Raw genomic sequence first — 26,452 nt, 5'->3', positions numbered from 1 at the left:
ATCAAACCAAACCCAGGGCTTCATGCATGTTCTGTAAGCACTCTACTGACTCAGCTACATTACTCCTCCCTTTTTATCCAGTAATTTATCATTCAGCATCCATAGACCGAGCACAGGTTTTGCGCCAAGATCCAAGGGAGTCACAGAGGATCACTCTTAGATCCTTCCTGTAATAGTGACAGCATTCTGGAGTCGGTCACACAATGGCCCTGGTGACGTCCAAATCAAAAGGTGTATTTCCGTATTCTCGCACTGGTTCAGGAGATAAGCCTTGGTCAGAGTTGGTTGGGGCTGTGCCCGCGGCATAGTTGCTGGAGTTTTCCTGCTTCAACCTCTGTCTCGGTAAAGTCTAGCCAGGAGCACCTGTCCCAGGTGAGTCATAGGAGGCCTCCGAGCGTCGCCGGAAAGTGTCGAGTGGCTTCGGCAGGTGGGGCGGGGTCAGGGCGGGGCTGGGATTGGGGTGGGGCCAGCCGAGCGCCTGGAGTCCCACCGGATCCGGGATCCGAGACCGGCGCCCCGCGCCCCGCGCCCGGCTCAGCCATGGGGGCCTGTCTGGGGGCCTGCTCCCTACTCAGCTGCGTGAGTGCCCACCCCGTCCCTGCTGCGGCCCCGCTCACTTTTTCTCTCCCTTTTTCCTCCAAGTACTTTTCTTCTTTTATGCTTCCTCCAAACTTGTCTTTCTGGGGCCCTTCTTATCCTCATCCCGCAACCACTCGGCTTCGACAGCCGGGCGCTGGACAGCTGGTGTTGCCGCTCGGATGACCGCGGGGGAGGGGTGGGGCGCGGCCGGGCGCCCTCGGCGCCACCGCTCCGGGAACCCGGACACTGAGGCCCGCAGCGGGTGCGGGGAGCCCCGCCGCCGCCGCCGCCCGCGCCCCGTCTCGGAGCGGCCCCCCGAGTGCGTGGCGCGTCTCTCTCCGGGGCGCGGGACTCTTTGTGTGACTAGCAGGGTCCCGGCCCCCCTCTGCCTGAGCTTCTGTCCCTCTGGAAGAGCGTCCGTCATTCTGTCTGTCCCTGTCGCCTGGCTCAGTCTGCTCTTTTGTGTTTGTTCTATCCGTGTCCCTAGGGTTGGGGCGCAGTCCGTCTGTCTGAGCGTGGTAACCGGCTCCGTCTGCGTCCACTCTGCGCGCTGTCTGGCCCGCTCACTCTTAAGCACTCCCTCCTGCAAGCGCTGGACCCTTCCCCTCCAGCCCGAGCGGGGAAGGGAGTGGGGGTTGGGTATGGAGTTCCCCCATCCCACCCCACCCGCCTTGAGCGAGGTTGGTGTCGGTTGTCACTGACCACCTGGTCCAAACTTTGGATTCGGGAAGACCCAGAAATCGAAGGAGGTTGCGTGTGCCCACCTGGTCGCCTGTGTTGGGGACTAGGCGGGTGGCCAGCTCTGTTTTGGGGCAGCAACCAGCACAAGGGAGGGGATTCAGTCATCCCCGGCTAGGAGGCCCACACTTTCCCTTTCCCAGCCCCCTTTCCTTTGCTTCCTCCCCTCATTAAATCTGAGGTTCATTCAGACAGCTCCCTCCCTTTCTGGCCCCACACAAAGAGGGGCGGAGAGGGGCTCCAGCGGCTGGCTGCTGAAGGCAAGCTCAGGACTTGCTTCCTTTGTCCCTGATTTGTGTGCGTGTTAGGAGCGGGTGTCCAGGCAAGAGCTGGGCGTCTAGAGGTTTTCTTTGTAGCCATTTTCTGAGAGTGAGCTCAGCCTAGGTAGGCGATGGAGTGGGTTCCTGGACACAGCTCTTGACCTCTCTTGGGCCTCTGTTTCCATTAAAAGGTGTGTGTGTGTGTGTGTGTGTGTGTGTGTGTGTGTGTGTGTGTGTGTGTGTTTCTCTTGGACCCTAGCCTGAGCTGGTGATCAGGAGTAAGGATATTGCTAGTTGATGACCATGACTTTTCCTTTGCTTCCTGGTTAGGGAGGGAGACCTTCCCACTCACAGCCCATCTAATCTCACCTGGTTACCCATGCCCTGCTAGGGGAGAGGGGTTGTGAGGGCCGACCTACTGATTCCTAGCCTAGTAATACTTATTTTCTTTCTTTCTTTCTCCCCCATACTAATATTTCCTGTTCTACACATGCACATACCAACACCCACACACCCACATGTAAAACCCACATGCAGAGGCAGAAGAGCCAGGAGTTCAAGGTCAGCTTTTGGTCTCCCGGTCAGTGAGCTGAAGACCACAGCAATGCTTGCCTTGGCATACTATCGGGAGATGGACAGGTGAGAGGTGAAAAGTACCACCCAGCTCCTGTGCACAGGGAGTGGGCATTGTGGGAGCTGTTGTTACCCTGGAGGAAATGTAGGTGGAGAATTCCATCTGGAGAAAAAAGCCAAGAGCTTCTCTGAGTCACCCAGTCTACAGTCTACAGAGCTGAGGCCAGACATGCTTGCTCAGACCCTCCGTTTACAGGGGTTAGCTCTCTTGCCTCAGGTTGAGCACTGAAAACGTGAGGGAATTACAGTCAGGTTTAAAACCTGAAGCCAGAGAGCTGGAGAGGTGGTTCAGCTGTTAAGAGCATTGGCTGCTGGCCCAGAGGACCTGGGTTGGATTCCCAGTGCCCACATGGCAGCTTACAATGGTCTGTAACTCCAATTCCAAGGTATCTGGCGCCCTCTCCTGGTCCCCTCAGGCACCGTATACACACACACACACACACACACACACACACACACACACACACACACACGTTCACACAGTGCACACACACACATGCAGGTTAAAACACTCATACACATAAAATAAAAATAAAAAACAAATCTAAAATAATTTTTTAATGAAGTCAGACAAAGTGATGCGTGTCTGTAATCCCAGTATTCAGAATGTAGAGTCAGAAGAGCCAGGAGTTCAAGGGCAGCTTCTACCACACAGTGAGTTTCAAGCAGGCCTAGGATACAGGATACATAATTAAAAAAAAAAAAAAAAGATTCTTCGTCCAGGCTTCTTCCCTTACAACTCACCCCTGCCCTCAAATGCATTCTGGATGCCTAGAGACAGAGCGGGTCTAGGGGAGAATTGGAGGATAGTCACTGCCCCGACTTTGGTGCCCTCCACATTTAGTATGCCAGGTTCTGCACCAAGGCTCTTGGCCATGCTGTCTCACTGATTCTCCCAGAAGCCCTATGACATTTTTGTTCATTTTATGAGTGTCCATGCCAACAGTGGCCACCATTCACTATGTCCTTATTATAGGTCAGCACCCAGGAATGGGGCTATCTTGGGGCACAGGCCCAGCCCTGCAAGAAAGACATTTATGGATTTATAAGTATTTGCTTGCCTTGCTGCAACAAACACCCAACAAAAGCAACTTTAGGAGGGAGGGGTCTGTTTTGGTTCTCAGTTCAAGGTTACCATCTGTTACTGCAGGGCAGGCTTGGTGGCAGGAGCTTGTGGCCACTGGTCACATTGCCCCAGCAGTTGGGAAGTGGAAAGGTGCGGATGTCTGTGCTCGGCTTTATTTTTCCTTCCATCAGAGATCCCAGCCCACAGGATGTTGTCACCCACATTTCCATGGCTCACCTCAGTGAACTAATCTGGATACCCCCTTACACACACGAACACGTTTGTCTCTAAGATGATTCTGGAGCCTGTCAAGTTGACATTCGATAGCAACTGTCACTCTGTATATGTGTCCTTTTGTTTAATCTTTGCAAAGCCCCCAGTGATGCGGTCGGCATTATTCCCATTTCAGGCTGGGGTTGTAGCTTGGTTGGTAGAGTACTTGCCTCGTAAGCATGAGACCCTGCGTTCAATCCCCAGCATGGCATAAACTGGGCTTGATGATCTCAGCACTTGGGAGGTAGAGGCAGAAAGATCCTGTCCCGCAAGGGTGGTGCACACCTTTAATCCCAGCACTCGGGAGGCAGAGGATCCCTCTTAAGGCCAGCCTGGTCTACAGAGGGAGTTCTAGGACAACTAGGACTCCACAGAGAAATCCTCTCTTGAGAAACAAAACAAAATAAAACCACTGAATTAAAAAAAGTAAAAAGAATCTGAAGTTCAAAGGTCATCCTTAGCTTGAGTCCTAGGCCTGGAAGTTGTCTCAAAAAAATTGATTTCCATTTTTCTGATGAAGAAGCTGGATCAGAGGGACTCAAAGATTTCTCACAGCAAAACAGCGGTAGGTGGTGCATTGGGCACTCTTGGATGCCAGCAGTACCCTGCTCCTGGAAAAAGTTGCCCCATGAGAGTGAAGTTTTTTTTTTTTTTTCAAGACAGGGTTCCTCTAGCTGTCCTGGAACTTGAGATCCGCCTGGCTCACAGAGATCCGCCTGGCTCTGCCTCCCAAGTGCTGGGATTAAAGGCGTGCGCCACCGCCTCCCAGCAGGAGTGAAGTTTTTAAAGCTCTGTTTATTTGTATGTGTGAATGTATGTGCTATGGGCAGGCGCATGTGCACATGCATATGTGTGCACCTGCAAAAGCCAGAAGACAATGTCAGATGCCCTTGTCATTCCTTTGGGGCGGGGTCGTGTTTTCTTGGCTAGCCTGGAAGCCAGCAAGTCCCAGCTATCCTTCTGCCTCCACTCTGCCCAGGAGCTTGTTCATGGGACCCGGGATTATTCCGGGATCTGAACTCTGGTCTTTGTGATGGCCCAGAAATCACTCTTAACCTCTGAGCCATTTCTCTAGCCCCCAGGAGAAGCTCTTGTTTTGTTTGTTGAGACAGGGCTGCTCTGGGTAACAGTCCTAGCTGTCTTGCAACTTGCTTTGTAGACCCGGCTGGCCTCACCCAGAAGTCCTGGTGGGGAGGCCCCAAGTGTTTCTGGGTCCCTGGGATGATGGGGAACTTTTGTGTTCTCCTAGCTGTGACCCAACTGTCCACTTCTCCCTGGCATTTGCACTGGACAGGCGAAGGCTGCCTGAGATGAGGAGGTAGGCTGGGTTCACAGAGGGTGGAAGTAACTAGGCAAGCCACATAGCCTGGATGGACAGCAGATTTTTAGGGAGGGTTGTGTGTTTAAGGAGCTGTGCAAGGCATGGGCTCAGACCCTGGCTTTGCATTTTCTTGTCTGCCCACTGTGGGCAGCACACACCCCTCCCCATGTCCATAGGGTTTGAGGAACAATGGGACCCACTCCTCACCTGTGTAGGCATTAAACAGTACCAAGAGGGGTGCATGGATACATTTTGCATTAAGGTGGCACGCAGCACCAAGCCATAAACACAACACAGTGGTGAATTACTGAGGACTGCCAATGAGGAAGTGGGACACTGAGAATACTGCTGTTGGTGGTGTCTTGGCTCTTTGGGGGGGGGGGGCTGCCAAATAAATAACACACGAAGGCTTATTCTTAATTATGAATGCCCAGCCTTACCTTGGCTTGTTCCTTGCTAACTTTCCTTTACTTATCTCGTCTACCTTTTGCCTCTGGGCTTCTCCCATTCTCCTACTACTGTAAATCTTACTCTGTGGCTTGCTGTGTATCAGGGCAGCTGTCCACTGGAATCCTCCTCCTTCTCTGGCTACTTCTTCCTTTTTCTTTCCCCAGATTTCTCCTTCTATGTACACTCTCTGCCTGCCAGCCCTGCCTATTTCTCTCTCCTGCCTCACTATTGGCCGTTTGGCTCTTTGTTAGAACGTCAGGTTTTTGGACAGCTTCACAGAGTTCAACAAGTGCAACATAAACAAAAGTAACACACCTTAAAATAATAGTCTACAACAGAATACCATGAAACTCAGGGCTGCCCATATGCAGAGCCTGAACTTGGACAAGCTAATGTCCTACCCAAGAGCCCATTTCATAGATAAAACACTGAGTCCAGGGAGGGGAAACGCTGAAAGAGTTGGCACCAGGCCGGCTCCAGGAGCTGCAGGGAGAGGTGTGGGAGGCTTCAGCTGTCTCTCCCTCAGTGCTTTCAAGACTGGGGTGGTTTGTGCAGGCTGCAGGGTGCATCCCTGCGCCAAGTTTTGGCTTTTAAATAGTGATGAGATGCATATCATATCACATCATACCATATTATGTCGTGTGAGGCCTACCATTGGGATCTTTGATCTTTGTTTTAGTCTTCAAGGACCTTGTCATTTACCTTCCCAGACAGTCCTAGTTAAATGACGCAGCCCAGGCAAGTGGCGTTGTCAGAGTGAATATTGTCAGTCCAGACGCTCGTTGATAACTGCCATCTTGTCTCCTGGAGTCAGTTCTCTCTTCTGGGTGACTCAGAGCCGCCAGTGACTCTCTCCCCACACCCCTGCTCCACCATCTGCCTCCTTATTTTGGGACCACAGTTCTGTCACTAAGTATAAATCTGCTGCCGCCCTTCTTTGGCGGTGAGTCCCAATGCCTTTGCGGGGAAATAGTGTAAGCTTCGAGGACAATGGCTACCTCCCAGTACCACCCAGCCACCCAGAAGTCCAGAAAATACAGAGGTGTCTGTGGCTGCTGCTTCTGCTGTCTTGTCCTCCTCTTCCCCTCCCTTCTCCTCAGTATGATGTTTTGTTTTTTTTGAGACAGGGTCTCACGAAGCTCAGGTTGGTCTTGAACTCATTATGTAACTGAGGATGACCTTGAACTCATGATCTTCTTGTTTCTGCTTCCCAAGTGCTAGGTGTACTCGTGAGGGCTACCACCTCCAGCTTTGCCTGTTTGCATTGCTGAGTATTGAACTCAAGGCCATCATGCCCTAGGCAAGTGCGGTGCCTCTGAGCTACAGTCTCACTTCCCAGCTAGGGCAACAGGTTCGGGGAAGGGAAATGGCTTGTCTACCTCCTTTCCTTCCTTTTTATCTGTGTCTCTTTTCTCCTCTCCCTCCCCCCCCTCCCTTGACTCTTTTCTTGTCTCTTCTTCCCACTCCTTCGGGGTCTCGTGTATCCCAGGTTAGCCTCAGACTAACATCTGATACGCCTGCCTCTACCGCCTGAGTACCTCACCCAGGACCCAAACCAAAGCTCTGTGCAGGTTAGGCACCAACTGGGCTGCATCACATCCCTCCCCCTGCCCCGTATTGTGGTAAAATACACATAAGCTCTGCCTTTATTTCTTTTGAGTCAGGACTCAATGTGTGACCCTGACCGGCTTTGGGCACAGAGTGCAAGGGATTCTCCCACCTAAGCCTCCCTTGGCTTCATTTTAGCTGGTTTTATTACAGTTCAAGGACATCAAATTCGCACTAATTCGCAGCCTGACAGCCCCGTCTACAGTACCTTTTTCACCTCCATAGACCGAAACCCCCCCAGCAGTCCTGGGTCACCGCACCAGCTCACCAGAACTTCCTCTCAATGAATTCAGCTAGTCTGGGCTCCTGATACCATTCATGCCCTTTGTGCTTGGATTATGTCATTCAAAATCATGGCATGCAGGTTGTAGCATGTGTTGGAATTCATTTATTTATTTTTTGTGGCACATCTCACTGTGTGGCCCAGGCTGGCCCTGAACTGTCTGTCTTCCAGTTGCTGGGGTTACAGGTGTGCAGCCACCACACCTAGCTTTTCCTTTTTTTTTTTTAAGAGTTACAGTAACACTCTAGTGTGTATCTAGACCAAACTATCTGTTCACCCATCCAAGGACCTGGGGTCGTTCAGCCTGCGAACATGGGTGTGTGAGTATGTGTGAGTGTTGGTTTGAGTGTAGCTTTCAAGTTTTCGTTTTTTTTGGATGTACAGCTGGCAGTGAAAGCCATTTGTTTTAAACACAACTCAAAACTGTGGCTCCTAGGCTACCTCTCCTACCTACCCAGTGCCCTACAAGTGTTTCCAGGGACAACCGGAAGGGAAGATGAACGACTTAGGGATACCTCTGCCCACCTGGTTCCAAAGCTGTGTGGCTTGTCGGGGGAGGGAGGAAGCTCTCTTCTCCTGTCAGCAGGCAACAGGGGCTGGCCAGCTGCTTTCTGGGGGTGTCACTGCAGGGACTCTTCCAGGGACGGTCAGATGCTAAGAAGCCTTGTAGCTGCAGGGCCTGGTGGTGCACACCTTTATCTCAGCCTTCAGGAGGCAGAGGCACGCAGACCTCTGTGAGTAGAGTCCAGCCTGGTCTATATATCAAGATCCAAGCCGGCTAGGGCTACATAGTGAGCTCCTATCTAAAAGAGAAAAGGGCCTGGACAGCTGTGGCTCATGCCTTTAATCCCAGCACTTGGGAGGCTGAGGCAAGTGAACTCTGAGTTCCGGGACAGCCTGGTCTACAGAGAAACCCTGTCTTGAAAAACAAAACAACATGAGAGAGAGAGAGAGAGAGAGAGAGAGAGAGAGAGAGAGAGAGAGAGAGAAGACTTTTGGTGGAGGCTCAAAGATGGAAGATCAGGAGTTCAAGGCCATCCTCAGCTGTATAGCAAGTTTGAGGCTAACCCGGTTGAGCAGACAGTTTCAACAAGAATGACTGAGTTATTTCTGCAATGCTGGAGCCTGAGCTCAGGTCTTGCACCAAGCTAGCACTCCACTACTGAGCCATATCTTCAGACATTTTATATGTTTTTACTTTGTGCTGCAGTGCACACACACACACACCACCAGTAGGGCAGCCCCATTGTGGAGGACCATGATGTACAGGACAGGCACCAGATGGTCAGCCTCCTCCTGTTATTTCCTGCCTTGTACAGCACCACAGTGCACTTCCGGTGAGCTCACGAGGCTGCTCTCCCTCCTGCCCAGAGGCCGATGTGTCTGTAGGAGGGAGCTCTGGTCGGAGCTGGTCCAGGCAGGGTCAGGGTGGCAGGTAGATCAAAGGTGTGTGGACTTGTACTCTGGGAGCAGTGTGTTGAGCCTGTGTCTCTCTTTACCTGGGCCCTCTGGCTGGGCATCAGGACCTGAGACACCCTGAGGTTTCTGGTCTCAGGATCCCCTGGAAGAACTTCCGGATTTTGACTTCTATGAAATAGAATGAACTGAAGCAGCGTCTTGCTGGAACCTGTTTGCACAAACGGAGAGTGCAGTGGGCTAGAGTGGGCCTGATGGAACCTGGCATCTGGGGTGGGAGGGACTTCGTGGTTTACCCCAGCCTTGCAGGGATAGTTTGCCTGGTGGGGGGGCGGGGGGCTTTTAGAAACCAAGGAACATTCCCATCTGTGAGCCTGTGTATTTGGAGTTTTCCTGCCTGGCCCAGTCAGGACAAATCTCTCTCACCTGCCAGTCCCACAGTCGCTCAGACCCAACCAAGAAAGCACATAGAAACTTACATTGTTTACAAACTGTATGGCTGTGGCAGGCTTCTTGTTATCTACTTTTTCTATCTTAAATAAACCCATTTCTGCTTATCTATACTTTGCCACATGGCTTGTGGCTTACCAGTGTCTTTACATGTTGCTTTCCATGGCAGCGGCTGGTGGTGTCTCCCTCCAACCTTTTACTTCCCAGAATTCTCTTCTCTCTTGTCCCGCCTATACTTCCTGCCTGGCCACTGGCCAATCAGAACTTTATTTACACAGAGCAATATCCACAGCACTTCCCCTTTTCTTTTTTAAGGAAGGTTTTAACTTTTACATAGTATAATTACATATAACAAAACAATTATCAAGCAAGAATTACAGTTATAATATTAAAGAAAATATCCTATCTATCTTATATTTGTGAGTTTAAGGTTTTTATATCTAACTTATCTTGTATCATAACTGAGGAAATAATAACTGTCTAGTCTTCAACCATATCAAAGACCTCAGAAGGATATACTATTACCTGAGAACTGGGAGAAGGATGCAAGCAACTTTCGGGAGTCTTGCAGGGTAGACAGAGACAGCTGGCAGTCTGGACAGTCACCTAATGTTCCTTTGTAATGTTGGGGCATTTGTCTTTAGCCCACAGGGCTAGAGTCTCTCGGTCATTTCTCTCAGTGTCCTGTAGAATGTCTGGCAGTTTCCTCTGTGAATCAGGAATCTGAAGGACCATTTTGAAAGCAAAGTTTAGTGGTCACCTTTCTATGGGTCCTGCATGTCCAGTTGATCAAGCAATCCAGGCAAGAACAGTTTCTTGCCCAAATGGCTATTTTTATTAAGGTGAAGATAAACTCCATATGAAGTGTCTTTAATGCCCATCCTCCTCTCTGAAGTAAAACGGTGCTGCCAGGAGCAGACATGTCTCATTGTCCCGAAAGTCTAAATTTTAAAAGTATTTTAAATGCCATATTTTGTAGGTCTTTGAAGTATTTGAAGATTACCTGTCTATCTGAAATATCTCTATGTATATGTAGAAGACTTAAGTAATATGGTTACGAGTATGATTATCATAGACTAATTATTATCTATTTTTAATTATCAATTACAATTTAAAATGAGCTATACAAACATAATACCTTAAACATGAGTAGAAATATGTACATAGTATAACAAAATTAACTTTAAGTTTGTATCAATAGACTAAAGTCTATACCAATGTAAAACATTTTAAACAATTTGTTGCTCTTTAGAAGTAAGTTTCTTAATCTATCTTTTATCCTATTATATCTATATCATATCTCCTTTTCTTTTTTTAGAAAGAGATCATATTTATAATCAACCTGTTTTAAAGAAAAATAGTGGTTTTTCTCTGTCCCACATCAGAGGGCTCTTTTGATTTGGGACATAAGAATCTCTTAACCTTTTTTTTAGCAATATGTCTGGGTTTAGAGAAGGAGTGAGCCAATTCCATCTCCAAAGCCAATTTGATAATTTTGGGAATGTGGGCGTAGTTTTTTTTATTACTTCCTGCTGGAGGGGGGCGCTGTATCTTATGGGGACACAAAGAAAATTTTAGGATTATGGAGTAGTCCATTAGGGTGAACCTCTGAGCCAGTTGTCTTGAAAGCATTCTGGATGTTGGATCATCTGGGCCATTGTGTCATCGGAGACCTTTCAGGTGGTCTTGACTGATCAAACCTGATGTATCTTAATCTGGAACAAATCCACAGCCTCTGGCTTTCTGTGGAAACAAAAGCAGAGACTCCTTTCCAAAGCAACATATCCTTATATCCAAATTTTGAAGTCAAGGTACCTTTAAAATTTACATATTTGTTTAACTCAACAGTTTTTATGATCAAATCTTTTTTTGCAGTTAAAAATCTCAAAGACAACATAAACCAGATTCTCTGTGTAATATGCATCTTTGTAAGACTGAAACGCCTCTGTGGCTGTTGGCTCTGCCCACCTCAGCTTCCCAACATGGCGGTGGTATAGTTTACCGCCAGCTCTGGGTCTGGAGCCATGTGTACCATCAACCATCAGAAGCAGTTCTATGAAAGCAGCGCATAGCCCAGAAACCTTTTTTTTTTTTTTTTTTTTTTTTAAGTCATAAAGGCTAAATCCATCATGCAGCAGAGTAAAGTGCTGCTTGTAGATTCCTCATTCCCTCCACACTACAGGTCAGGCGCATATGCCAGGAACCCGACATAGTAGCTCAAACCGGCAGGCTGCCGCTACCTTGAGAAAGATAACTAGGAAGCTGTTTTTAGCTCCGTCTTAGAATCTTTTTTCTCAGGTTTTAGGTGGAAACTCTTGCCCCACGTTGGGCGCCATTTGTAGTTGGAGTTTTCCTGCCTGGCCCAGTCAGGACAAATCTCTCTCACCTGCCAGTCCCACAGTCTCTCAGACCCAACCAAGAAAGCACATAGAAACTTACATTGTTTACAAACTGTATGGCTGTGGCAGGCTTCTTGTTATCTACTTTTTCTATCTTAAATAAACCCATTTCTGCTTATCTATACTTTGCCACATGGCTTGTGGCTTACCAGTGTCTTTACATGTTGCTTTCCATGGCAGCGGCTGGTGGTGTCTCCCTCCAACCTTTTACTTCCCAGAATTCTCTTCTCTCTTGTCCCGCCTATACTTTCTGCCTGGCCACTGGCCAATCAGAACTTTATTTACACAGAACAATATCCACAGCAAGCCTGTGGGCTGGGAAGTGGTGTGTCTGTGGGCAAAGTCTGGCCTTGGCAGTGAAGACCTGAGTTCCAATCCAGCTCCTAGGCTGATTTACAGATCCTGGTTGTATGAAACTTTTTTTGGATTGTGTAACTCGAATCCTAATAGGTGTTTTAACAAAAAACACGGAATCAGATATTGGGGTAAATGCTGAAAGATCGGAGACAAAGGAACAAGTCACTGCCACATCTTACCTCTAGGACTCTTCAGCCTGAAAAGGCTTTAGCTGAAAGGGCCCTTCGTTCCTGTCTCCTCAGGCCTAATATACTGTTTCTGTCCTGCCATATCACTTCCTGCCTAGTGCTGGGATTGAAGGCATCTGCGCTTCCCAAGCAAAGGCAAGAGATCTCAAGTGCTGGGATTAAAGGCATGTGTCACCACTGCCTGACTCTGTTTCTCTCCTAGACTAAATCAATCTCATATAATCCAGGATGGCTTTGAACTCACAGAGATCCAGATGGATCTCTGACTCCCAAGTGCTAGGATTAAAGGCGTGTGCCACCACTGCCTAGCCGCTATGTTTAATCTGGTGACTTGTTCTGTCCTCTGATCTTCAGGCAAATGTTATCAGGGTACACAATATATCACCACAGGGTGAAGATGGGGATGGGCAGGCTGGCTTTAAATGCATTAGCTCAAGTTGGTCTTCCGGTCATGATCCTCTTCCCTCAGCCCTCCGCCTCTCAAGTGCTGGGGTTTTAGGTGTGTGTGGCCATGTCCTGTCCCCTGTCACCTTTCTGGGTCTCACTTTCTTCATTTTTAGATGGGAAGCATCCCACGCATGGATGGCGTGCTTCCACCCACCCTACAGCTAGCCCTTCCTGTCACGGCTGCCTTCCAGCTCTGGTGCTGTGACTGTGTTGCTGTATGACCTCTGCTAAGCCCTTTAACCTTTAACCTCATCATCCACATGTGTAAAACGAGACACCTCTCTGGTTTACTCAAAGATGGCTATGACCAGGGCTTCAGGGAACAACTGGAGGGTGTGACCAGAAGTTGCTGGAAGGGTTAGAGCCTGTGACTTGGACTATGAAGAACAATTTTGTACTGCATTTAGCATCCGTGTTGCACTTGGCTTTGTGAGTGACAGTATTTCCAGAGATGTTTCAGTCTGAGAGAAGAGGCAGATGGGAAGGTAGCCACATGGAGAGTGTTGTGTCCCCAGTGGGTCCAGAAAGTTCTCAGAGGAACTAGAGCCTCGGAAGCTTCGATCAGCCAAGCTGATTCTATGGGGTGAGGTCTTTTCTGCAGCCGGGGCTGTGTACCCCCAGAGTGTGTCCACTGGCCTGTGGATGGAAACCATGGTCCTGGGTGGTTCCTGTCTGGTCCCATCTGCCCATCAGACATCACACTACCAGGTCACTGGTAGTGTGCCTTCTACACCTTCCTTCCTCAGATGCAACAGTCCCCGCTGCCCTGGGCAGGAGTGCCTTCCCTCTCTGGGATTACTCCTAATCCTTCAGCCTTTAGCTCACTTCCTCAAGGAGGCAGGCCTTCTAGGACTTGCCATAACCCAGTCAAAACAAGCCTGGTTTGCTCTGTCACAGAATGGGATCTCTCAGTATCCACATAGCTTACTGAATGCCAGTAACTTTTGGCTTAAGGTCTTTTGGGTCCATGGAAGACTGTTCCTCTTGGGTTCTTATACCTGCGTGAGGACTTGGACTGTTTGTGGCTGTTTCCTCAAGGTATGTGCTTGGGGACTGGCTTCCCAGAGGGGTGAGTCTCTTCTTCACTGACTGAGCTATGGTGTAGCCTCCCAGTCCCTCAGTGGTTTCAGTCCAGAAAGGCCGAAGCCTAGGCAGTGGATGGTGGTAGGCACTAGACCACCATTGGCTGTCCAGAATGGGTTCAGCCCCAGGCAAAACACAGCCACCGTGGAGTCTCAATTTCAGATGTTTTGAACATCTGGTTTCTCAGGGCTTAACATGTATCTGGTTCTGTGCCAGACACTTCATGTTCATTGAACACAAAGTTCATAATCCCCTAATAGGTTCTGGGTACTGTTTCTGGTTCTGACCCAGTGAACAAAGCAGATGAAAATCCGTCCTTACTAACAAGGAAGATGCAGAAAGATAAGGAAGATACCAAGAATATTGGAGTCCTATGGAGAAAAATGAGCTGAGAAAGAGGCAGGGGGTCTCAAGGAGCTTGCATTCTGTCTGTCTGTCTGAGACAAGGTCTCATGTAGCTGAGGCAGGCCTCAAACCCACTATGTAGCTGAGGCTGGCCTTGAACCCTTGATCCTTCTGCCCCAGGATTACAGGCATGTCCTACCACACCTGGCTGGGGCTTACAATTTAAATACCCAAGACTGGAGAGATGGCCCATCGGTTAAGAGCACTGTCTGCTCTTCCAGAGGTTCTGAGTTCCGTTCTCAGCACCCACATGGCTGCTCACAGCTGTCTATGGGAGCCAATGCCTTCTGGTCTGCAGATGTCTGTGCAAACAAGACATCAGTACACAAAATAAGTAAATCTAAGAAACAAAACAATTTAAGCCCTTTGTTTCATTCTCACAACTTCCCTGTGAAGAGTGGCTACCTTCACCATCCCTGTTTGATGGATGGGGGAACAGGCGCCGAGTGACAGGTCACACAGGTCTTACATCAGTGGCAGCTGGCCTTCTGGTTTTGTTTTTAATCACTCTCTCCGTGTAAGTGATAAATAGTGTGATTCTGGCCCTCACTTCTGTCTACAGGCCTTGTGGTCCTGTATGGATTCAGTTCAGACTCGGGGGCTACAAAGTTAAATGGGGATCCTCTCCCAGCTCAGCACCAACTTGAAGACTGAGATGGGGCAGGTGGAGGGTGTTGAGTGCTCATGTAGGGAAGGGAACTGACCAAGCTGCCGTCCCTGCCTCCCCTAGGCATCCTGCCTCTGTGGCTCTGCCCCCTGTATTCTGTGCGGCTGTTGCCCCTCAACCCGCAACTCCACAGCGACCCGCCTCCTCTTCACCAGCTTCCTCTTCTTGGGGGTGCTGGTGTCCATCATCATGCTGAGCCCTGGAGTGGAGAGTCAGCTTTACAAGGTGAGTGTCAGGGAGGAAGTTGGGAGGCGCTCGGATTGCCCTGTTCTCCACAGTCATGGAAAGGTGACTGAAGTTCCAGGTGCTGATGGTGTGCAGGTGGCCGGGGTGGGAGGACTCCTGAACCTCCTATCTCCCTCAGGAGCTGGCTCCCCATGGAAATTCCTATTCATCACAACTGCCCTCTAGAGGCAGGTCCTGGGAGTGTGTCTCCCTTTGAATGTTGAAGCCGGGGGTGGGAATCCTGACTCTTAGCGCGCCCCCAAGTGGGGGCTTTTAGGCCCAAGACTTTAGCATCTTGACCTGTGCATAGGTGTGGATTCCTGCAGTTTGTAGAGAGGTCAAATCTCAGGGGTCCTGCAGACCTCTTAGTGGTTCTGCTGAAGGCAGGAGATGGAGACCACCCTGGTGAGGACAGAACACTCCACACACACACCGCAGTACTGAGATGGGGTTGTGGGATGTGGGCGATGGGTGTATGGGGTTGTGACAGCAGGGAAATGGTCATCTAGGAGGAGGTTGTTATGGGATAGGAGTCTAGACAGCCTTTCTTAAGCCCCAAAGGGAGTGGGAAACAGGCCATGGAAATGGAGGCTCAGACCTAATGGGAGGCTGCAGGATTCTGGTGGGTGGGGCTCTTAAGCTGCGCTTTTGTCTCCACAGCTGCCCTGGGTGTGTGAGGATAGGACCCAGCAGCCAGTGGTCCTTCAGGGTCCTCTGGACTGCGGCTCCCTGCTGGGTTTCCGCGCTGTCTACCGCATGTGCTTCGCCACAGCGGCCTTTTTCTGCCTCTTCATGCTGCTCATGATCTGCGTGCGCAGCAGCCGGGACCCGCGAGCAGCCATCCAGAATGGGTGAGGGGCGACCACCTGCACCCTGGCAAAATCCCCTGGAAGGCTTTTCTCCCCTCTGCCTGTCCCCAGAGATCTCTAGACCCTCCCCTCAGACTCACAGGTAGAAGCGGGAGGAGGTCAGCCTCAGCTGTTCCCAGGAGCCACCCACACTTTCTTTTTTGAAACAGGGTTTCTCACCTGGGACTGATGATTACTCTAGCCTGGCTGGCCAAGCCCCCAGCAACAAGCATGTCTGGGTTTTTATGTGGGTGCTGATGATCAAATGTCAGTCTTCATGCATGCGTGACAAATCACATCACCAGCTGAGCCTCCCCTACTCAAGTCCATTTTTCTTTCTTTCTTTCCTTTTTTTTGAGACAGGGTTTCTCTGTGTAGTTTTGGTGCCTGTCCTGGATCTCACTCTGTAGACCAGGCTGGCCTCAAACTCACAGAGATCCACCTGGCTCTGCCTCCAGAGTGCTGGGATTAAAGGCGTGCACCACTGCTCGGCTTACAAATCCATTTTTCAAATGAGGAAAAAGCTCAGAGATGGTAGCAGTTTGCTACACACACAACAGTTCAGTGACAGTCTCCCTGCTCAGTTCTTCCCTCTGTCCTGAGCTCCAGGCTTTTTCTAGGAGTGGGAAAGACCCGATGTCTGTCAGCTCACCAGCATGCCCCTTCATCTCTCCCAGGCCTTGTCCCTTGGGTGGAGGTTCGGGGCTGCCTCTGCTCTGGTTCCGTATGTCGATTCCTCCACTCAGCGTCTCCTTCATCTTTCTTGCAGCTTTTGGTTTTTTAAATTCCTGATCCTCATGGGTATCACTGTGGGTGCCTTCTACATCCCTGATGGCTCCTTCCCCAAAAGTAGGTGGCTCTGAGGACAAGGGATGGGCAGCAGGGAGGGTGGCGGGGTGGGTGGGAGAGTCTGGGTGGCTCTTTGCCTTGGCATCACACTGACTCCAGGTGGCTGGCGGTCCTCTACATTCCATTCACTAAATAGCATCCTTGTGCTGGGCTTTGAAGCCTTAGGGTAACTCGAAGTGGGGGACCACCTAGCCTGAACCCTACTCAACCACACGGAGAGAGGAGGACTCTGCTTCTCTTCATGTCCTCCATGCAGAGCATGGCATGACTATTGAATGAGTCTGTGTGTTTGAGAGCAAACACCTGAGTGAAGCCATGCTCGGCACCCTGGGACCCTGCTGTCCCCACAGCGGCTCCTACAGCCCCAGCCACCTGCCTCTGCTCCCTCCTCACAGTCTGGTTCTACTTTGGCGTCGTGGGCTCCTTCCTTTTCATCCTCATCCAGCTGATCCTGTTCATTGACTTCGCCCACTCCTGGAACCAGCGGTGGTTGTGCAAAGCCGAGGAGTGTGACTCTCCAGCGTGGTACGCAGGTCGGTGCCAGGCTGGTCTCCACACTGAGGGGCTGGGTGCCTGATGCATCGGGGTCTGGAGATGAAGTTTGGAGGAAGGGACTGGCTGTGGGAAGCTGCCTGGGGGGCCCTGAGGGGTTGAGGTCCATAGCTTCCGAGGGACAGGCTACACAGAGCAGGGAAATGTTCCTTTTGGTAGTGACTCAGCCATACTTTAAGCTGTGTCTGGTCGCTGAGATCCTAGCAGCAGATTGCCCTGCTGAGTCTGCTGCACTTACCGTAAGTCTGCAAGAAAGCCTGGGCTAGCATTCATTGCCCTTCACACCTTTTTGGACCTGCTGGTCTCCGTCCAACCACCAGGCCTCATGAGCTGTTGACAACACCCTTGTTTTGTGAGCAACTGTTGAAAATCTTTGGGTTTTGTTGTTGTTGTTGCTGTTATTTTTTGTTTTCTTTCCAGCTTACAAGGTAGAGCCCATCATTGAGGGAAGTCAGGGCAGGAACTCAAGCAGGGACTGGAAAACAAGCCTGCTTGCTGTTCTGTTCATCATTATCTCTCACCAGGGAGTTTATGGCCAAGGAAACACAGCAAAAACCACCAAAGACTGGGGCTGGAGAGATGGCTCAGAGGTTAAGAGGTCCTGAGTTCAATTCCCAGCACCTACATGGTGGCTCACAACCATCTGTAATGGCATCTGATGCCCTCTTCTGGCATGTATGTTTGCATGCGTGAGGACAGAACACTCATACATTAAAAAAATACATACATAAATAAATTTAGCCAGGTGGTGGTGGCACACACGATTAATCCCAGCACTCGGGAGGCAGAGCCAGGCAGAGTTCTGGTCTACAGAGCAAGTTCCAGGGCAGCCAGGGCTACAAAGAAAAACCCTGTCTTAAAAAAAAAAAAAAAGCCACAGAAGAATGCTCCTACTGGGCTACTCACAGGATCAACTTTAATTAGCCATCTTATACAGTCAAGGACCACCTGCTTAGGGAATCATGCTGCCCACAGTGGGCTGGGCCCTCCTACATCATTAACATCATTAATAAACAAGGCAATCTCCCACAGGCATTGGCCTCCCATAGGCCAATCTGATCTGGGCAGTTCTTCATTTGTGACTCCTTTCTCAAGTGACTCTAGGTTGTGCTGAGTTGACTGTTAAAGCTAACTGTGACAGTGGCAAAGGTAAAGGCATTTGGTATGCAAATCCAGTGCCCAGAATGTATGTAAATGTGGGAGGAGAGAATTGACTCTACAGAGATGTCCTCTGACTTTCATATGTGTGCCGTGGTAAATGTGTCCCCACACATATAACACACATACATAACACACACATATAACATACACATACATAACACACAAATATAGCACACATACATAACACACACATAACATACAATACACGTAACACACATATAACACATGCATAACACATACATAACACATACATATAACACACAAACACATATAACACATGCATAACACATACATAACACACACATATAACTCACACAGATATAACACACACACACACAAACATGATGATAACTTTTAAAAATAAATAAATAAATACATCACACCTATAATCCCAGCGATTGGAAGGTGGAAAAAGGAGGATCAAGAGTTCAAGGCCTGGGCTGGAGAGATGGCTCAGAGGTTAAGAGCACCGACTGCTCTTCCAGAGGTCCTGAGTTCAATTCCAGCAACCACATGGTGGCTCACAACCATCTGTAATGAGATCTGGTGCCCTCTTCTGGCCTGCAGGCAGAACACTGTATACATAATAAATAAATAAATCTTAAAAAAAAAAAAAAAAAAAAAGAGTTCAATGCCAACCTCTACTACATAGTGAGTTGGAGGCCAGGCTGAGCAACATGAGACACACCCCCTCAAAAAACACAGTAAGTGTCCTGGTGTGGTGGTGCATACTTTAATCCCAGCACTGAGGAGGCAGAGGCAGGTGGATCTCTGTGAGTTCGAGGCCAGCCTGGTCTACATAGCAAGTTTCAGGACATCCAGGGCTACATAGACTCTGTCTCAAAACAAGAGGAAGAGGAGAATCAATGAGACCATTTTAGAAAATGGGATATTTTGAGTTTGAATTGGAGCCTGGGTTTGTTTGTTTTTTTAATCTATTTATCTATCTATCTATCTATCTATCTATTTATTTATTTATTTTTGCCAGAGCTGAGGACCAAACCCAGGGCCTTGTGATTGCTAGGCAAGTGCTCTACCACTGAGCTAAATCCCCAACCAGGAGCCTGGGTTTATTGATGGATTATTCATCATTAGTTACTTTTCTAGATTACAAAATTTTAGCATATTCAAGATCCAAGGCTGCTGGAGTTGTCTAACCCAAACTTGACTTTTTGGCAGAGATGAAACATATAATGGAGTGTAAAAGCTGGATCTCTGATATTCTATATAGTTTTGAGAGCTTTACCAGAAAGTTATTTTGGATTTATTTATTTGACTTTATGTGATAGGTGTTTGTGTGCATGTATGTGTGCACTGTGTGTGTGCTTGGTGTCTGGAGGCTAGAAGAGGGTGAGGTCTCACCTGGAACTGGAGTTATGGATGGTTATGAGTTATCACATGGGCTCCGGGAACTGAACCCCAGCCCTTTGTGAGAGCAGCAAGTGCTCTTAACTTCGGAGCTGTCTCCAGCCCTACCAGCAAGTTCTTTTCAATGACAGCGGTACAGTGGCGTCCGCTACAGCCCTGTTTTGTCTTTATTGTCCTTAGAGTGATAGTCACCTCCTTATAGCATGTGAGTCATTATGGATTGGGTTGGGACAGGAACTCACAAAGGTGTTGTGGGTAGCCACTCCCCACATCAGGGAACTGAGCCCTAAGGCAGGAGGGGGCTGCAGCTGCCTGGGGTGGCTAGTGCCCCTGTCTCTGCCTCCTGATTCTGAGCTGTCGCTCATCTCCACTCTGCCCAGGCCTTTTCTTCTTCACCTTCCTCTTCTACCTGCTGTCCATTGCTGCCGTGGCGCTGATGTTCATCTACTACACGGAGTCTAGCGCCTGCCATGAGGGCAAGGTTTTCATCAGCCTCAACCTCACCTTCTGCGTCTGCGTCTCCATCGTTGCCGTCCTGCCCAAGGTCCAGGTGAGCCTGCCTGTTGGCCCAGTCCCTTTGCAGGCGAGACTTCATGTAGGAAGCTACAGGGGCTACCAGGGCTGACAAGTGAGGTTGTCTTTGGCCTCCATGCTCATGTGCACACACACACACACACACACACACACACACACACACACACACACACGAACACACATACATCTATGAAAAGAAGAGCTGGGATTTGAACCGAGAGCTCGTGCACACCGTGAAGAATGGAACAATCCAGCAAGAGAGTCAAGGCCGAATAAAGCAAGTTTGGTTGCAGAGCTTTGTGGAGCAAAGGCAGGGAGCTGGTGAGGGCAGGAGCTCCTGTAGCAGGGGCTCAGGGTCTTATTTCCTCCTCTCAACACCCCCCACCACCCCGGGGTGTGTGTGTGTGCCAAGTTCCAAAGCGGCTGAGGTGGGAGAGGTCAGCAGAGGAGGCTGCAGTGTCTGGAGCATGACAGTGGGCTGGGGGCGGGTGAAGCGGAGCAAACTAAAGAGGCCAACCTGAACATTTGCAGAAGAAAGGGGGCTGGTGAGCTCAGGGGTCAAGAGAAAGAATCAGGGCTCTGGTCTGGGGTAGGCAGGTGTGGTGGGTGATCCGGTGGGGTGAATGGCTGAGCTCTTACCTATGGACTGTTATTGCCAGGATGCCCAGCCTAACTCAGGACTGCTGCAGGCCTCTGTCATCACATTGTACACCATGTTTGTCACCTGGTCGGCCCTATCCAACGTCCCTGGTGAGTGTGAGACAGGCGGCTGGTGCAGTAGTGGCCTGCTGAAGTGACGTCACAGGGGTCCGGGACACCCAGAGGCTCAGGCTTGGGGGGTGGACAGGAGTGTCTCATCTGCTCCTGGAGTTATCTGTCTTTCATTGTGTCTGTCACTTGCTGTCTACTGCTGGGCCTTAGAGGGTCGCGTGTGTGTCTGTGTGTCTGTCCTCTTGGGTTATCTCGCTGCCTGCTAGATACAGTTAGTTAAGGCTAAATGTGTCTGTGTTCCTTGCCCAGACCAAAAATGCAACCCTCACCTGCCCACTAAAAATGGAACAGGCCAGGTGGACCTGGAAGACTACAGCACCGTGTGGTGGGATGCCCCGAGCATCGTGGGCCTCATCATCTTCATCCTGTGCACCTTCTTCATTAGGTACCATGGGCTTGGGCTCTGGGAGGGGCTCTGGGTAGGGGAGTGAGGGAGGACTGGGGAGCTCTCTAGTGCTGTGATGAGCACCAGGACCAGAACCAACATGGTGAGGAAAAGGTTTATTTGGATTGAGATTGTATATCTCAGTCACAGTCCATCACGGAGGAGCTGTTAAAAAAACTCCAAAATGTCTAATGTAGTGATTCATTCTTTAGCTAATTAAGAGCCCAAGAAAGGCCAGCACCCAGATAGTAAAATGCCAGGCATTTAAAAATTATTCTTGCATATGTGCACATGAAGTGTGTGTGTGTGTGCATGTGGCACATATGTAGTGTGTGTGTGAGTGTGTGGCACATATGTAGTGTGTGTGAGTGTGTGGCACATATGTAGTGTGTGTGAGTGTGTGGCACATATGTAGTGTGTGTGAGTGTGTGGCACATATGTAGTGTGTGTGAGTGTGTGGCACATATGTAGTGTGTGTGAGTGTGTGGCACATATGTAGAGGTCAGAGGATAAGTTTGTGAAGTCATTTCTCTCCTTCCACCTTTACCCGGGTTATGAGGACGAAACAATGAGGGTCAGTAGGTTTGTATGGGCAAGAACTTTGACCTCACTGAGCCGCCTTGCTGACCCAAGGTATATTTTTGTCTTTTTAGTGCTGGAGTCCGGCCAGGGCCTTGCATGTGCTAGGCCAATGCTCTGCTCCGGCCAGGGCCTTGCATGTGTTAGACCGATGCTCTGCCCCTGATCTCTCCTCTGCTTTCTTTTCATAAACATGAAAGCGATTGCTAAATACCTAAGACTGACAGAGCTAAGTTTCCAGACATGGCTCACGCCTTTAATTCCCACTCTTGGAGAGAAGAGGCAGGAGGATTGCTGTGAATTTCAGAACAACCTGGGCTACAGAGTGACTGAATTCCAGGCTAGCCTGGACTACATGAGACTGTCACACAAAACAACCAGAGTGCTGCAATGATGGTTCAGTGGAAAGTACAAACCGTGCAAACATGAGGACCTGAGTTTAGCTCCCCAGCACACACCTACAGCACACGCCTACAGCACACACCTACAGCACACGCCTACAGCACACGCCTACAGCACACACCTACAGCACATGCCTACAGCACACAACTGTAACCCCAGCACACACCTACAGCACACACCTACAGCACACACCTACAGCACACAACCGTAACCCCAGCACACACCTACAGCACACACCTACAGCACACAACTGTAACCCCAGCATGTTCCTACAGCACACAACTGTAACCTCACCACTGCAGGGTGGAGACAGGAGGGTCTCAGGAGCTTGCTGGCCAGCCATTGTATTTGACATGTCAAGTTCCAGGTTCAGTGAGAGACCCTGTCTCAAAAAAAAAGTGGATGAGTTTAGGGATAAACCTAATATCTTCTGGCCCACACATGTACACACACACAAAAACAAACAATCATCCCCCCATACTCATACACATATACACACATATACATGCACGCATACACACACACATGCATAGGCACACACACATATATACATACACACATATAATACATACACATATACACATAAACATAAACACATGCATATACACATACATATACACACACACATATACACACAAACACATACATTATGTCCCTACAAGCAAGGACACCTACATACACACACAGATACACATATATCCTCCACCCCAAAATCAACCCATATTAATTTTCTTTCTGTTACCGTGATAAACACCATGATCAAAAGTAAGTTGGGAGGAGAGGATTTATTTTGGCTCACACTTCCAGGCAGCACACAGTCCATCATGGAACTCGAGGCAGGAGCCCTGAGGTAGGAACTGAAGCAGAACATGGAGCACCGCTACTTCCTGCCTTGCTCTCCACGGCTTGCTCTGCGGCTTCCTTACATAGCCCAGGACAACCTGTCCAGGGTGGCACCACCCACTGTGAGCTGTGTCCTCTGGGCCTCCTACATCAATAATTAATCAGGATAACATCCCAAAGACTCGCCCAAAGCTGGTCTGACAGATGGAATTCCTTGGTTGAGCGTCCCTGTTCGCAGATGACCCTAGATTGTGATAAAAACTTAACCAGCAAAACCTTGATGCATTACATTCCTGGTTTGATGCTTCAGTACCTGGTACTCAGTGCTCAGTACTCAGTATTCAGCACCTGTTCTAGAAATGGTGAAGTGATGATTTAGTTTTACTTAGTACTGGGCATTTGTGAGGCACGTTGAGAGAATCAAGTGTTTATGGAGGTGTGCATTACTCAGGGTCATAAGGGATTGGGGTAGAGTTGAGATAGTTTGCTAGCTCCTGGACCTCCAAGGAACCTGGACCACCTGAGTCGTGTTGTGACCTCACAGGGTCCCACCCTGCCGTGTCTGCCCATCTCTGTTTGTTCATGGTGCTGATGGCCTTCCTTCCTCTCCTGCAGTCTGAGATCCTCTGACCATCGCCAGGTGAACAGCCTGATGCAGACAGAGGAGTGTCCCCTGGAGACGGTGCAGCAGCAGCAGGTAGCTGTCAGTGGGGGCCGAGCCTATGACAACGAGCAGGATGGCGTCACCTACAGCTACTCCTTCTTCCACTTCTGCCTGGTGCTGGCCTCCCTACATGTCATGATGACGCTTACCAACTGGTACAGGTGTGCTATGGCAGCCTGGCGGGCGGGAAGACCCAGGCAGCCCCCGGTGGACCCACTGTGTATTTCCTCCGGCCCCTCCTGGGTCTCCTGGTCTCTGCTCAGGCTTGGGAACCGAGGTGGCAGGGCCTGTCTTAGACCCCCACAAAGCCCACCCATGTTCTGCCTTAGTTTCCCTTCTGGGCCTTAATTGGCCCAGCTTCTCACACTTTTGCTAAGAGACCAACAGGAGGTGGGTCTGGTCTTCAGCAGGGTGACCATGTTTGCAAATCAGGGCTGGGTTGTGGGGGAGTCCAGTGTGGGGTATGTGGAGGGGCAGGATTAGGGTACAGTGATCAGAATTGCAGTCACACAATTAAGCGTTGGAGTTGAGAGGTCCTGAGTTGGGGTTGGGACCATGGAGAGTCACATCTTGTCAGGACTATTGGGAAGCAATAGTGTAGCAGCATACACTGGGGCTAGGTCATTTGGTTAAAACTGAGGTCCAGGAGCAATCAAGACAGTAGAGGGACAAGGAGCTGAAGTCAGGGGTCATGAAGGCTGAGTTATGAAGGGCCAAAGTCAAGGCACAGTTAAGGCCAGGAGTCCATCAGTCCCTAGGGGTGAGGGGTGAGGCCAAAGAACTAGGTGATGAAGTACTAAAGATGGGTTTCCTGTGTAGCCCAGGGGGGCCTTGAACTTGAGATCCTCCTGACTCACTTCCCTGAGAGGCTAGGATCACAGGTCTGGGCCACTGGCCCTTGAACTTTTTTGTTTTGCTTTTGATACAGGGTCTCATGTAGCCCCGGCTGGTCTCAAACTTATTATATAGCCAAGGGTGGTCTTGACCTCCTGTTCTTCTTGCCTCTGCCTCCCAAGTGCTAGGATTATTAGGTGTGTATCACTATGCCTGGCTCAGGATGACAGAGTAAGGGACCAGGAGGCAGGTCACGTCAAGGCCCAGAAGTACAGTCCAGATTGGAATTGAAGTCAAGGTTGGTTCTGTGGTCCAGGGTCCTAAGGCCAAGGTGTTTTCAGTGTGAGACACAGGGATTGGAGGTATGGGGTAGGAGCCAGGGCTGGATTTAGATGTCTCAGCCTGTTTATCAAGTCAGGGAACAGGACTGAGGTCACAGGATTGGGGGCCAGGCTCATGAGCCGGATGGTGTGTTCCAGCCCTGGTGAGACCCGGAAGATGATCAGCACGTGGACTTCCGTGTGGGTGAAGATCTGTGCCAGCTGGGCGGGGCTGTTCCTCTACCTGTGGACCCTGGTGGCCCCCCTGCTCCTGCGCAACAGAGACTTCAGCTGAGAAGGCCCTGCAGCCTGCCTACCTGGTGCCTTGGGGCTCCACAAGGGCCCCCCACCCTTGGCCACACCTACCCACCCTCTTCCAGGACCTGCCCAAGTCGGGACCCTCCAGGGTGCCTCCAGGAACTATGGGACATTATGCTCTGACCAAGCTCCCCCCACCCCTGCCCATGGCTGTGCACACTCACCCTTGGGACAGAAGTAACCCCTGTTCTCAGGGTCCCCAGAAGAGGGCATTGAAGGAGAGAGTGGCCCAGAGCTGCTCAGCTGGTAGGGGGTACCCACCCCACTGGGGTGCTCACACCAAGGCCTATGCTCCAGGCCTCCAGAGCCCACCCCCTTCCTAGACCACGTGCCTTACTGAGTCTCTGAGACTCCACCCAATAAACACGCCTGTACATGTGTGTGCCTCCCATGTCCTGTGCTCCTCACTCACCCTTGGTGGGGGACCCCATTCCTCCTTAGCCAACCCGGGGTAGGGAGCAGAATGCCATGGCTGGGAAGAAGAGGGTCTTGGAGAGTATGGTAGGCAGAATAGAGAGCAGGGGTTGTACCAGGGAGCCAAAAGGACTGGGCTCTAGGACCCTGCTTTCCGGCATCTGCCCTCTGCTCTCTTCCTCCTCCTCTTCCTCCTCCTCCTCCTCTTCTTCTTTTTAGGATTTATTTATTATGTATACAGTGTTCTGTCTGCATGTATCCCTGCAGGCCAGAAGAGGGCGCCAGATCTCATTACAGATGGTTGTGAGCCACCATGTGGTTGCTGGGAATTGATCTCAGGACCTCTGGAAGAGCAGCCAGTGCTCTTAACCTCTGAGCCAATTCCCTCTTCTCTTCTTGCTGCAATGGTCGTTGGGCTTGATGCTGTGGGAATCCAGAGAAGACCCGGAATGTTCCCAGGCCTCGGGACACGTAGGGAAGGGCTTGTGCTCTGAAGCCAGCAAGCCTCCCTGCCTCTGCTATTCTGAGCAGGCTGGGGCGCCTAGCTCCTCAGTGATGGGAGGAGTGTGGTGTTGCCTGGTTGGTCAGATGGTTCAAGAAGTGGCCTGTGCAGCAGATTCAGCCAGAGATGCTCAGTGGTGTGAGGGTTGTGGGAGGCCAGCTCCCCCCTTTCCCAAGGATTCTAGAAGGAGGAGAGAGGGATAAGAAAATATTAGGTAGAAAGATAGTGAAGAGGAGAAAGACAGAAACACAGGATAGCTT

The 26,452-nt window shown here is 50.1% G+C and overlaps 1 protein-coding gene across 1 annotated transcript; it reads left to right on the top strand.

Moving 5' to 3' along the window:
• Window positions 1-456: 456 nt before the first annotated feature.
• On the top strand, window positions 457-25,654 carry Serinc2 (serine incorporator 2). The gene is made up of 10 exons (XM_036179097.1): window positions 457-579; window positions 14,687-14,848; window positions 15,509-15,699; window positions 16,466-16,545; window positions 16,941-17,078; window positions 20,007-20,176; window positions 20,820-20,910; window positions 21,181-21,316; window positions 23,756-23,965; window positions 25,118-25,654. Exons 1-10 carry the CDS (start codon window positions 541-543, stop codon window positions 25,251-25,253), a joined length of 1,353 nt encoding a protein of 450 aa, XP_036034990.1. The 5' UTR covers window positions 457-540; the 3' UTR covers window positions 25,254-25,654.
• Window positions 25,655-26,452: the final 798 nt, after the last annotated feature.

This window comes from Onychomys torridus, chromosome 2 (assembly GCF_903995425.1).
Source record: "Onychomys torridus chromosome 2, mOncTor1.1, whole genome shotgun sequence".
NCBI lineage: Eukaryota > Metazoa > Chordata > Mammalia > Rodentia > Cricetidae > Onychomys > Onychomys torridus.
Note: the sequence above shows the minus strand (reverse complement) of the source record. Positions and strands in the feature narration are given on the sequence as shown.

Coding starts and splice junctions, on each gene's coding strand:
- Serinc2 (XM_036179097.1), top strand. CDS start 541: ATGGGGGCCTGTCTGGGGGCCTGCTCCCTACTCAGCTGC. Junction 20,911..21,180: donor GGCCCTATCCAACGTCCCTG/GTGAGTGTGAGA, acceptor TTCCTTGCCCAG/ACCAAAAATGCAACCCTCAC. Junction 21,317..23,755: donor CTGTGCACCTTCTTCATTAG/GTACCATGGGCT, acceptor CCTCTCCTGCAG/TCTGAGATCCTCTGACCATC.